Here is a 13,139-nt window from a genome sequence, read left to right on the forward strand (position 1 = left end):
CCCACAAAGATTTGTACACAAATGTTCATAGCAGTTTTACTTATAATTGACCTAAACCAGAAACCACCCAAATGTCCATCAACAATGGAATGGATAAAAACAGTGGTATATCCATCCAATGGAATACTATGCAGCATCAAAGGGAACCAACTACTGATACATACTATAATATAGATGAATCTTTTTTTAATAATTGAGATTTTATTTATTTATTTGTCAGAGAGAGCACATAAACGGGAGCAGCGACATGCTCCCCGATGAGCAGGGGTTCCGCTCATCAATGCGGAACTCGATCCCAGGACCCCGGGATCATGACCTGAGCTGAAGGCAGATGCTTAACCGACTGAGCCACCCAGGTGTCCCCCAGTATAGATTAATCTGAAAATAATTATGCAGAGTGATGAGAGACAGACAAAAAGAGCATATACTGTATGATTTCCATTCATATAAAATTCTAGGAAATGCCAACTAATCAGTAGTAACAGAAAGGCAGGTCAGCAGTAGCCTAGGGAGGGATAAGAGGGATGAATTTACAAAGGGGTTTTAGGAAATTTTAGGGATGATGGATATATTCATTGTCTTGACTGTGGTGATGATTTCACAGGTTTATACCTATGTCAAAACCTAACCAAGGTCCACTTAGCAGCATATCCCAGGAGTTTAACCTTTGGCTTTTACCTCCCTGCTCCATGACAGTGTCCTTTCTTACTGCCACATCATTGAATGAGACATTTCCTCTGAGAGTCACATACATTCAATTCCTGCATGGCCAGCAGTGATGATGCCGGTTTTTTGGTAGTAATAATGGGGGAAAATACAATTTCTGTCATGGTAAAAAGAGGTTGCAGTGATGATAAAGAATGCAGGAAAGGACACCAATGTATCTATGAGGAAGAAAAATTCTCCTTGTTTATAAATTGTTTTATCTGATGAAGTTTCACTCCAACATTATTTTCTTTTTCTAAATATTTAATTTCTTTATTTATTTGGGAGAGAGAGGGAGAGCACAAGCAGGGGGGCAGGGGTAAAGGGAGAGGAAGAAGCAGACTCTCCATTGAACAGGGAGTCCAATGTAGAAGTCGATCCCAGGACCCTGGGATCAAGACCGGAGCCAAAGGCAGATGCTTAACCAACTGAGCCCCTCAGGTGCCCCCGTTTTGTTTCTCTTTAAAAGAAGGAGGCAAGGAGCACCTGGGTGGCTCAGTCAGTTAAGCGTCTGCCTTCGGCTCAGGTCATGATCCCGGGGTCCGGGGATTGAGCCCAGCATCAGGCTCCCTGCTTATCAGGGAGCCTGCTTCTCCCTCTCCTGCTCCCCTTGCTTGTGCTCTCTCTCTCTCTCTTTCTCTGTCAAATAGATAAATAAAATCTTAAAAAAAAAATAAAAGCAAGAAGGCAAGAGAGGGGCATTGATTTTTTTTTTTTTAAGATTTTATTTGTCTATTTGACAGAGAGACACAGCGAGAGAGGGAACACAAGCAGGGGGAGTGGCAGAGGGAGAAGCAGGCCTCCCGCAGAGCAGGGAGCCCGATGTGGGGCTTGACCCCAGGACCCTGGGATCATGACCCGAGCCGAAGGCAAACACTTAACCGACTGAGCCACCCAGGCACCCCTGATTATTTTTAAATTACAAAATACTCGAAATCTACAAAGGGATAAATGTAATGAATTAGGCTTTAAATTAAAAAACCTGTACCCATGAACCCACCAAGTAATCTGAGAAATAGAACATTATCAATGTCTTTAAGGTTTTCGGCATGCCCTTGCCCCTTCCCACTTGAGGACTGCAGTTAGAACCCGAATTTCTCATCCCAGATAAGGGCCTTTTCTCCCTTAGCAACAGATAGGGGAGAATATCAAGAAAATATCTTATTAGGAATCATCCCTTTAGACAAATAGCACTCACGTGAGGAAGACAGGAAGTTGGAGAGAAAGTGGAAACACCACTTGTAAAGGAAGAATTACTTAAAATAACTTTAGGGAACATGATTAGTTAGGATCCCTCCACATTGAGGCAACTGGAGATGAAATAATGAAACCGAGCTGGTGTTTTAAGGAGAACTACTTGTTACAAAGAACAACAGGGTTTGAAATTGAGTCAAGAACTGAGTATAGTCCCCACAGCCTTTTGTTAACCAATAGGTACGTTTGGACCTCTTTATTTTTGTGATTTCTATGACTGAAACCACGTTGGCAGTAAGCTGGAAAACGAATGTATTTTTGCTCATGAAATCTTCATCTCTGAGGATATAGGAATAATAAACGTGGAAAACTTTGTTTTCCAGCCACACACACACACACCCACCCCCTCCCAAGTCACTTCATAATGGCTTCTGACATTAGGCGAATTAAAATAATACAAGATCTATTGACTTCCTTGTACCGAATGTAATGGTGTTTGTGATTCCTGTAAGGATCAGCGCATAAGTGCTCCATTTGTAGTGACTGAGCCTTTAATGTCATACTCTATAGATTTTTGAAGTTTCTATTAGAAGTAATAGAGACTCGTGGTGAGATATCTACAATGTACAGAAAAGTATGAAGAGGAAAACAATCCTGGGTTATTGACAATTCCTTCCTTCCCAGATAACCACTGTGAATGAGACAGAGCCATCCATCCATCCAGACTCTTAAAATGTAGTGTGAATGTAATCTGTTTAATTTTTAAATGTAAAACAAAAGCTGCAAAGGAAACTACGTAAACTACCCATAAAGGGACTTCAGAGAAGGGGAAATGTGTCAGAATAGGAGGTGGTATGCACTACGTGATAATTTTGTACTGAAAATGATAATTAGGAAAGCCATGTCATAGCACAAAAAACTGCTTGTGATGTAATGTTAAATCAAAAGAGATCATAAAGAGGGGCACATATTGGTAGAATATGTGACTCTTGATCTCAGGGTCATGAGTCAAGCCCCACACTGGGCACAGGTTACTTAGAAAGAGAGAGAGAGAGAGAGAGAGAGATTACAAAGACATATGTGCATAGAAAAAAAGAGTAAATGGAAATATTCCAAAACGCTAACAATGATCGGGAAATAGGTAGCAAGATCATGGAAGGACTTTCTAAACTTTATTTTCCCTATCTTCCGTATTGTGGTTATATATATATTTTTGATAACAAAACGACTTAAAAAATCTGTAGTAATCAGGGCCTTTTGAAACTTCTTACAGATTTAGTAACAGTATTAACTTCTGTCAAAGAACTATTGAAGACAAAATAGTTTCATTTAATGTTTAATGGCTCAAGAAGTCAGACACTTTTACTGGGATGGGACTCATTTAGAACTTGACATATAATGAGTACAAGTAACGTATCACCTTACCTTATTAAAGACAGTGAATTCCTTATTCACTGGAAGAACTGAAAACGGTACCCAAAATTCACATAAGTGTACAGTTAGAGAGAAAATGAGGAAAGGAGTTGAAGTTTGTAGATCTAAATTCTAGACTTGGGGAAGCCCAGGTGGCTCGGTCAGCTAAGCATCCGACTCTGATTTTAGCTCAGGTCACAATCTGCCCCATGTTCGGCTCTGTGCTCAGCTGGAGTCTATTTCAATCCCTCTCTCTCTGCCCCTCCCCGACTCATGTGCATTCTCAATCTCTCTAAAATAAATAAATAAATCTTAAAAAAATAAATTCTAGACTTGGATTTGCCCTTACTAGCCCCACTTTCCTATTTCAGTGTGTGAATGGTGAGAAAATGCCCTTCCTAACAGTGATTGGCCATGAGAGCAAACCAAACCAAATGAAAACAATCCACAGACTGAAAGAAAAATCAGGGGGCCAAGAAGGGATGGCAGAAGGGAGTCCTGTTAGATGTTCATGCCCACCCCAAGTGGCCTTTGTTTGAGTACTTCAGGGATGGGGCACACACATCATCTTTGGATTTGGTGCATTTCATTGCTGAGAGCTCTGTTGTTACAAAGGTCTTTCTTATATTGGCCTCCAGAACTTTCTGCCACGTTGTCCTAGTTCCATCTCTGGGTTAGGATACCTTGGCTTCTGGCATGGCCTGATGGTTTCCAGGTGTGCAGCTATCAATCCCCTTGGTTTATGGGCCAACAGGAGAGTCTGGATGGCCTTCTCAGGCCAGGAAAGCCCTCGTTATCATTTTGTCAGCATGCCACGATGGGAACATGTTTAGAAAACACTGTTCTGGAGACTGATCTTGAGAGTGACCACCCTCTCTTGTATTAGGAGTCACACTTCCACCAGAGCAGCTAAGCATGCAGTCTCTGATTGCACTCAGGATTCATCGAGGACGTCTCAGTCAATCAAGATCCCCCAGTTTGTTTGGTTTTGTCTTCCACCAATGCTTCTGCTTCTTGTGTGCCCTGGTCTGTACTTACAAAATTAGGTTTGGGAAGAAAGAATAGGGTTTTACATTTGTCTCTGTTAAATTTTGTTTTGTTAGATTGGCCCTGTGGTTCCCTCCTAACGGGATCTTTTGGGTTCCTGATTTACCCACTCAGTGAATTTTTAGTCCATTCTACCTCCGGGTCCCTCATCATGTAAACATGCCAACTTTGCCCTTAGGCTGCAGGAACTTGCACTGGGCCCACCAACTCTGCCTCCAGCCTCTAACTTGGCTTTGTTACCTTCTCTTCTCATCCATACATGGCCTTTGGAAATACTACCAGGATCTACCTCTACACTATCTGGATCTTTTTGGCAATGCTCACTTGTTAAATTTTTTGGCTTCAGATTCTTCCAGTTTGCTTTCTACCCTTGAATTTGCTTTTTTGGGGGGGAAAATGTATTCCTTCCATTTCTCCCTCCCCTCGTTCTCCTCTACTCTTGACTTACCACAACTGGTGGGTCACCCATGACCGTATGTACACCCAGCCTGGCTGCTTATTTCCTAGGAGGGACCAGAGAGGGCACCTGAGGTTTTCCACTGGAGACCACTCTTCAGGTTGACCCATTTGTCAAGGAGCATGGGTGTTTATGAAAGTATCCAGTTCTACCAACTGTATTCTTGATTTTGCTGACAAGAAAGAGGTTTGCAAATGCTTGCATGAACTCTTGATTCACTGAGTCTGCAATGTTCTGCATAATCTCCCCATCTATAACCCCATCAAACAGATTTAATGAGCCTCCCCAGGTTTGGCTCATTCTTAGTCAACTCATGTTTTCTCTTAGTGATCATGGCTTCATTAAGTGCTAAAAGACTAGTTCTGTAATAATTCATCCAAAATCTTACCTGTTCACTAATCTGTACTTGCAAAATCCCTCAGACCCAGTGATGGATGAGGAAGGTCTCTGGACGTATGAAGTATTAAAAGATGGCGTTCTCTTAAGAGGTTTGATAGGAAGCTGGAAGACATCATGTGACTTGGTGGCCTGGAAGGGTCATGTGGACAATCCGATTTGTTTATATGTTGGTTGCCTGGAGCAGGAGTGAAATCAACATGCAAGTATCAAATCAGATTCTCCCAGGGCTTAACCACAAAGGTTACAAGGCGGCCATTTGGCATGATGTGTTAATTTTCCTGTTTAAAGGAACAAAAGTTAAACTAACAGAATGTGTCACTGGAAGGCACTTCAGAGATCATGCAGACCAGTGCTCCTCAAACCTAAATATACACATGAGTCACCTGGGCACTTTTATTAAAAATGCAGATTCTGATTAAGTAGTTCTGGGGTAGGGACCTGAGAGTCTGTATTTCTGATCTGCTCCCTGGTGATGCTCTTGGCCTATGGCTACACTTTATGTCACAAGGACTTAAGACTACACTCCCCTTTTTTTTCCCAGATGTAGAAAATGAGGTCCAGAGAGGTGATTGCCCCAAAGGCGCAATGATGAAGTTAAAGCAGTTTCTTTCATTCAGGTCTGCTGGGGCCCAGGTCAGTGTCCATTTAATTGCAAAATTGCTGGACTGTAAAGCAGAGGTTTACCCTGTCTTAAGGACTCACAGCCTGTGGCAGGAGGGCCAAGGTTAGAGTCCAGGTATGGGCATGAGTGCACACAGATACACACACATGCACCCACACACAGGCTCATGCTCAAAGATATTGCATGTGCTTCTTTATATTCTCCTCTCTCATCAAATGTGATGTGTAGGAAACACATGAATTACAAACACATTAAAGATATTCTTAAATGCAAGTCGATCCTGAATGTGTAAACTTTTTCTTAAGGATATTCTGGGAAAGTACATGAGTTGTTTCTGGCTTAAGTATAAATACAGAACGTTCTGGGGTTCTACAGAGACCATGTTACTGATAAAAGTGTGTCATAATGACGTTTTCTATAGTTTGAATAATAAAAGCTCTGGGCTTGGCTCAGTGAGTCCTATGCTCCAGCATTTATAAAGGACCCTGGAGTTTAGAGATTTTCCATTAACTTCTGGTATTGAATTTTTGTTGCCAACTATGACTTTTGTTTTTTTGAACTCCGTGGAGGAACTAAGCAACTGAGAAATCCCAGGCAGAACTGTGTGTGTGTGTGTGTGTGTGTGTGTGTGTTCACACATGTTAACTAAACATTGTAGATTCCTGACATTTTTTTCTCCTTGCTGAGAAGCGGAAAGAGGAAGGGAGAAGAAATTGTCGGAATGGAAAAAAGGGTCAGAAAAATCCTTGAAATGAAATCGCTCCCCTTACTGGAGGTTTAGATAAGATGATAAACGAAGCCGATTAGAGAAAAATTGGGGTCACAAACTCCTATTTTGGGAGGCAAATACCTATGGTGGATTAAGCCCATTGTTGCATCTGTAGCCAACTATCTACTGGATAGTAAGCTTCTTGAGGCCGAGGCTGCGTCTTCTAGGTCTTTTTTCACTAATTCCAAAATGCTTAGAAGAGGGTCTTGCACCCAGTGGGAGGCCAGAAGCCTCTCAGGAATGAAATATCATTCATGTTCCAGCATCAGTCACTCCTGGCCAGCAGTCCCAGAAGCTGCTAGCGTGTTTCAGAAGGTAAAAGCCGTGCCTGGGAGCTCATGAGTTGGTGTTTGTCTGGAAGTTGCAAACCACCGCTGACTGTGGCTTCTTCTCTCCTCATTGGCCTCTTCTTGTCCACTCAGAGTCTCTGTTGGTGTTCTCTCTTTCTTTATCGGAGGAAAGAGTGAGAGGAGAAGGAGGAGAGGAGGAGAGGAAAGAGGGGGAAGAAGGAGGCCAAGGAGGAGGAGGGAGAGGAGCAGGGGAGGAGGGGAAGGGAAGGGGGATAGGAGGGGATGGAGGAGCAGGGCTGAACTGGAGGCAGAAAGGTAGCAAGCTGCTTGTGCAGAGGAAAAGGGGTAAGCCTCCTTCCCCTGAGATGCCCCTCTGGGAGTCTGTGTTTAGGACACTTTGAAAACCCAACTTGGCTGACCTGGCTACACCAAAAGGTAGATGTTGGCTCTCATCACTGAACATTCCAGAGATAATATGGGTTGGATCAGTCTCTAGCACTTTCTCTGTAGTTCTCTGGAAACCCCTCCCTTGTGTGTGAGCTTCATTCTCAAGCTCGTTTCTCTCATCTTAAGAAGAGTTCACGTATCAGCCTTAAGTGGACGCTTCCTACCATTGTCAGGTGGAAGCCCCAAGCCTTGCTCTGACTAGACTGCCCCTTGAGCCCTTGCTAGGGCCAGGAGGATGCCGTGTGCCGCCTGGCTTTGCCCTGTAGTGCCCATCCCACGATCTCTCCAGCAGGAATGGTGGGATGACCCTGGTTGGCTCAGACCAGTGGGGCCAACCTAGAGTTGGGGATGGAATTAGTCCCTCAAGGCTCATGTGTACTCCACATCGGAGGAAGGGTGGCAAGTTCACTCTGAACTTTGAAGGTCTTCTCAACTTTCTCACTAGAATTATGTCTTTAACAATCTGTTTATTTACCAGATGGCCAAGACCTGAACACTCATGTTATAGATAGGTTTTAAAAATGTCAGCAAGGGGCACCTGGGTGGCTCAGTTGGTTGGGCATCTTCCTTTGGCTCGGGTTGTGATCCCGGGATCCTGGGTTCTCTGCTCAGTGGGGAGACTGCTTCTCCCTCTCCCTCTGCTGCTCCCCTTGCTTGTGTTCTCCCTCTGTCAAATAAATAAAATCTTTTAAAAAATAAAAATAAAAAAAATAAAAATGTCAGCAAAACTACTGCAGGAATGTTGCCTTAAACCTCAAGACCGTTGTGCTTATTCTTAATGTTGTTAAAATCCCTGCCCATGGCTAAAGTAGAACATTTGGTCTCTCAATTAAATTTCATTAACCTACCAATTAATCATGGCCGTTTGGTAATTACCCAGAATGAGAAGGCCTTCCGGGACACCCTCTGGAAAGGATACCAACAAGCATGAGGAAACTGCCTTGTCCCTGAGTACATTCCCAAACAAACAGCACTGATTCCAGGTAAGACGAGAAGAGCAATGTCAGACCGGCTCATCTGGGCTCCACCCTGTCTGGGTAAGGTGCTGAAGGTGTTGACTTTTTTTACACGTTTTCTAAAATGGGTCTAAAAAATTTAAATGTCCTAGACAAATGTCTGATACATAATAAGTGGCTTCTCTTGCTATCTGTTGTTATCATGGAGGCGCCACACGGGTGCAGAGCAGGAAGAATCACCCCAGGATGCAGGGGCGGGGTATGCTTCAGTGAATGGTGGTAAAGATCGGAAGCATGCGGAGCGGGGCAATGAGGGGCGGGGAAATGCGCATGGGGGTGCTGTCACATTCAAAAGGATAAGGAGAGCTAGTGGGAGGGTGGTGGCTGCAGAGCATGTGCAAACAAATTTTGAGCAGCGTCAGTTGGTGGCCATCCAGCTGGACAGAGCCTGAGGGGTTCTTGTGAAGGGCAGTGGGAACAAGGCAGAAAGGCATGTTGAGGCCAGCTCATGGAGGAACCTGAAGGGCAAAATGGGAGGTTTGGTCATGCTACAGATTTTTGAGCAGCACTGTGAAAAGCTGGGCCCTGTGTCATGCGGAGAATGTGAATCTGAATGCGGGGCATAGGAGGGGCCAAAGGAGAGAGATAAAAGAGGCAGCGGGGCAGTACCATCTCTCCTGGATGGACTCAGCTGCCTCTGGTGGAAGCCAGAGGCTCTGGCTACAGCCCTGCCCTCCCCTTCTGCCTGCCACAGTCCGATCATCACCCCAAGCCCAGGGGTGATCAGTGGGTCTCCCACCTCCAGGACGCTGACAAGAGAGCCTGGCAGTGCTCCCAGGGCCTGTGGCAGGTGAATGGGCACATCATGAAGGGGCCCCAGGGCTGAAAGATAAAAGGAACTGAGAGGTCCTCCAGGCTCTCGTCTGTGGCTTTCATTACAAGAAGGATCGGGAGGTTGGCAACCGAGGGAGAGGGTATGAGTCCCCATTCCTGGCCTTGACCCATCGAATGATGGGACCCCTGCTAGGCTGGACATGCTGGCAAGCTTTGTCTAGGTCTAACACAAAGTCACATGGGGATAGAGACACAGGCTTGTGAAGCGTTCGATGTGAGTGTGCGGTAAAGCGTGTTGGTATTTCGTAAGCGTTTGGCACGTTTTCGGAATGATTCTGGCTGTCTGCCCAGCTCTGAGTTTCCTGTTCATAGCTCCCCACATGTGTCACTGCTGAGGATTAAAGCCCCCATAGGCTCTGACACAGACGTCACTCAGAGTCTCCTTTCTTTCAGCCGCGGTAAAACTGGGTCTGCTGACAAGATGTGAGGGACACCTCTTGTGCTGCACGGACCAGACCCAAAGCTCTCTGGAAAAAGAAAAGAGGAATTAGCAAGTCTCTCCAGAGCTGACTTCAGAATGCACTTTTGTTTTCTCAGTTGACTTATTTGGGGAAAGAAACGCTGTGGGCTTACCCTCCAAGTCACCGCCTCCTGCAAGGCCAGCCATCCCCAAATGTGCCCACGATGAAGAAGGGAGATGGTAAGATGATTAATTGCACTTCTGGTTTTTGGTCCCATATTTTCCCCTCGTTTTCTTTTTGCTTGCTTCTATATGGACGAAAGATTTAGGAGGGACAAATGGACTTTGATAAAACTGATCATGTTACGCTGTTTGTTGAAAACAGGATTTTAAGTATTTCTTGGAGTTATGTGGCTCTGTAGGCATATTTAACTTTAAGATGTGTCTGTGAGTCATATTAGAAGATCGCCTCTGATAGTGCATGTTTTACTCTATGGAAGATAAACTATGAAAGATGTGGGAAATATATTTTATAACTATACAGTACTTATAAGCCATAAATAGTTGCATGATGGTAAATTGTGAGGTTTAAGTGAAGGGTATTATAAATAAGAATCTTTTAAAAATGTTGTTGCTGATGTTAGAATTAAGACTTATTTGATCACTTTCCATTAAAATTTGTCAGTTTGAGAGGGGCACAATCTGGCCTGATGTTTGCCTGAAGGCATTGCATTACTATTAACAGATACCCACTGGTTGCATTTAAAGTTATAATGTGTTGTGGACTAGCAAGGCTTGTATGTGCTTCCTCCAGTAAGGGCTTAAAATGTCATTTTAAAAGCACAGCATTTTTGCCCCCCAAGGCTTAACAAATGTTACATCCAGAGCTATAAGGAAAACTCTCAGAAGAGATGATAAACAATGTCCCGTATTTTTTTTATTAGACACGCTTGACTTCTATAATCCTATCAGTAACATTGTTGTGGGAAAGAATAAGAAAATGGGACAGAATCTGGAAGATTAAAGATAGGAAATGAGAACACAAAAATGAGAGCAAAATGAGGTTTACTGTTCAATTCAGTTCAATTCAATTGACAACTCCTTACTTTTATGCAAAATGCTAGTTGGCGCTATGGTGAACAGAGCCTGGGGAGCTGGGTTAGGGAAGGATGTTTCAGATGGTGCAGCTTGTTTGTGAATCTCGCTACCTGCCCACGGACCACTGGAGACCACTGTGTGTGCTAGAGGCCAAGGGAGGGTTTGTGCTCCCTGGAAACATGTGGATCTTTTGGGGAAAGGAAGAAGATAATGCTGCCCAGAAGGAGCAAGGAGCACTTCTTGAGATGAATTTAATCTTCCTAATTCTGGTGATGAATTCAAAGAGATACTTACGGCCTTTCTCAAGTCAGCATGCAGTTGCTAATCTATCCCACAACACCTTCTAGGCACACGCCTGCTTGCTTACTTAGGAGAAAACCTTGCTGGACATGGTCAAGGAATGGCTGAAATCACTTCTAACATATCCCTTGCAAAACTGACAGGACTACTAGCACATCCTTACTGTCAGAAATAAAATAAAAGACATATAGATCAGCAAATAAGATGAAAGATAAAAACCTATCACTATGAGATAAACGCTCATTTCTTTCTACAAAAGTTGTTTGATCACATTATACAGAGAATTTATTAAGGCATGTTGGTAGATATTGGAGTGTTTTCTTTTCTGTTATCAGCATCACAAAACCAACGTACTTATAATGAAACCTTTGTGTCTCTTCTTGATTATTTCCTTGGACTATATTCCCAGAGGGAAAACTGTGGGGTCAAAGGGCATGAGCATTTTTGAAGCTCTTGATCCCTGCCACTAAATTTAATCTAGGAAAGTGCTATTAATTTACACTCCCTCCAGCACTGTATGAATACCATTTTACCACACTTTCACCAACATTAGGTTTTGGCTTTTTTTTTTAATTAATGTTTTAATCTGATAACTGGCAAAGGCTATTTTGTTGTCTTGATTTGCTTTAAAGGAAGGCTTTGTAAAACCTTTCCACTTCCTATTCTGCCCCTTTGGGTTCAGATTCTAGTCTTTTTTGGTTATTCACATCAAAGCAATCATTTCTTACAGTAATTTATGCTAACCTAATTTCTGGGGACTTTGACCTCATTTGGTGTCGCTCAGTAGGCCTGCTGAGAGCGTTGGGGACTTGGATGCTTTTATTCTGACTTTCTACCATTTCAACAACCCAGGGCAAAGCTCAGTCTTTATGATTTTATTTCCTTTTTGTCTATAAAGTTTAAAGGTAGGGATTGACGTTTCATCCCACCACACGATTGTACTGGGAACAGAGATGAGACAGAGGAAAGTTCTTTGATTAGAAAAGAAGTGAAAAATATAAAACGGTGCAATTACGATTGCTGTTATCATGAAGTTTATTTGTATTCTCATCTTATAAAGTATGTACTTTAGATTGAAGATGGTTTCTATTTCGTTGCTTACTTATCTCACTTGCATGCAGGACAACACACCATTCTTCTTAGATTGCACTGTCGTTGACCCCTTGCTTTGCTCAGTTCTCCTTCTCAAAGGCGGGACTTGTTTTATGTGTTTCTTTCCCTAGGGCCTGGTCTGGGGTCTGACACCGAGCGGGGCTCAATGAATGTTTCTAGAATGAGTCCACAGAAGGGATCTAGGAACATTGTTACCTAACTCTGCAGGGAAAAGAATTTCTTAAAAAGGAATCACAGAAGATTTTGAAAATGGAGATTTTCTGGGGCAGGTTGATGATTTTGTTTAATTTCATTTGGGTTGGTGCCCATTTTTATTGAGTGAACCTTTAAAGCTCTTAATGGATATCAAGCAAATGAATACAAGCAAAGGGTAGAACCAGGAAAATGGAGATCATAACTTGTATGTGTAAGACTCATGGACTTGGTGTGAGGATGAAATGTGTTAAAGGGGGGTACAGAGTTTCATTCTGAGCCCCAGCTCAGTGCTAGGCTGTTAGAATCAGAACCAAACTGACAGCAATTGTTTGAACTTGGTACTGGATAAAAAATAATGATGGCTAATACTTAATATGTGAGATCTGGTTCCAGGTCTGAAGGCATGAGAACCAGGAGCACGTAGGGAAAATAGATGTCTCAGCTCAAGTAGTCATGCAAAGTGAATTCAACCTTTCTCTGCCTCTTTGTTCTATTTCAGCCCCCAAGGGATTGGATGATGCCCACCCACCCACACTGGGGAGAGCCTTCTGCTTTACTCAGTTCAAAGGCCTATCTCTTCCAGAAACCCATTCACAGACACACACCAGCTCATTGGGCTCAGTCAAATCAACACATAAAATTAGCCATCACACACACTAATGGTTTATACTCTTCTGCACCTTGTTCTGTATCCACCTCTAACGAGGTGCATTTTTGACCTTTCAGTGGCCTTTTTTTTTTTTAAGATTTTATTGCTTTATTTGACAGAGATACACAGCAAGAGAAGGAACACAAGCAGGGGGAGTGTGAGAGGGAGAAGCAGGCCTCCCGCTGAGCAGG

At 43.2% G+C, this 13,139-nt stretch overlaps 1 protein-coding gene across 1 annotated transcript in view; it reads left to right on the forward strand.

Moving 5' to 3' along the window:
- The first annotated feature begins 9,553 nt into the window (after positions 1–9,553).
- Positions 9,554–13,139, forward strand: part of IL1R1 (interleukin 1 receptor type 1) — a 69,730-nt gene continuing 66,144 nt past the window's right edge. Inside the window, exon 1 of the mRNA XM_028104041.2 lies at positions 9,554–9,833. Coding sequence (XP_027959842.1) covers positions 9,831–9,833 — 3 coding nt within the window. The 5' untranslated portion in view covers positions 9,554–9,830. The remainder of the gene's footprint in view (positions 9,834–13,139) is intronic.

The sequence above is a fragment of the Eumetopias jubatus genome, unplaced genomic scaffold, assembly GCF_037043125.1.
Source record: "Eumetopias jubatus isolate StellerSeaLion01/CBP00866 unplaced genomic scaffold, mEumJub1_p1.0 scaffold_9, whole genome shotgun sequence".
Classification (NCBI taxonomy): Eukaryota; Metazoa; Chordata; class Mammalia; order Carnivora; family Otariidae; genus Eumetopias; species Eumetopias jubatus.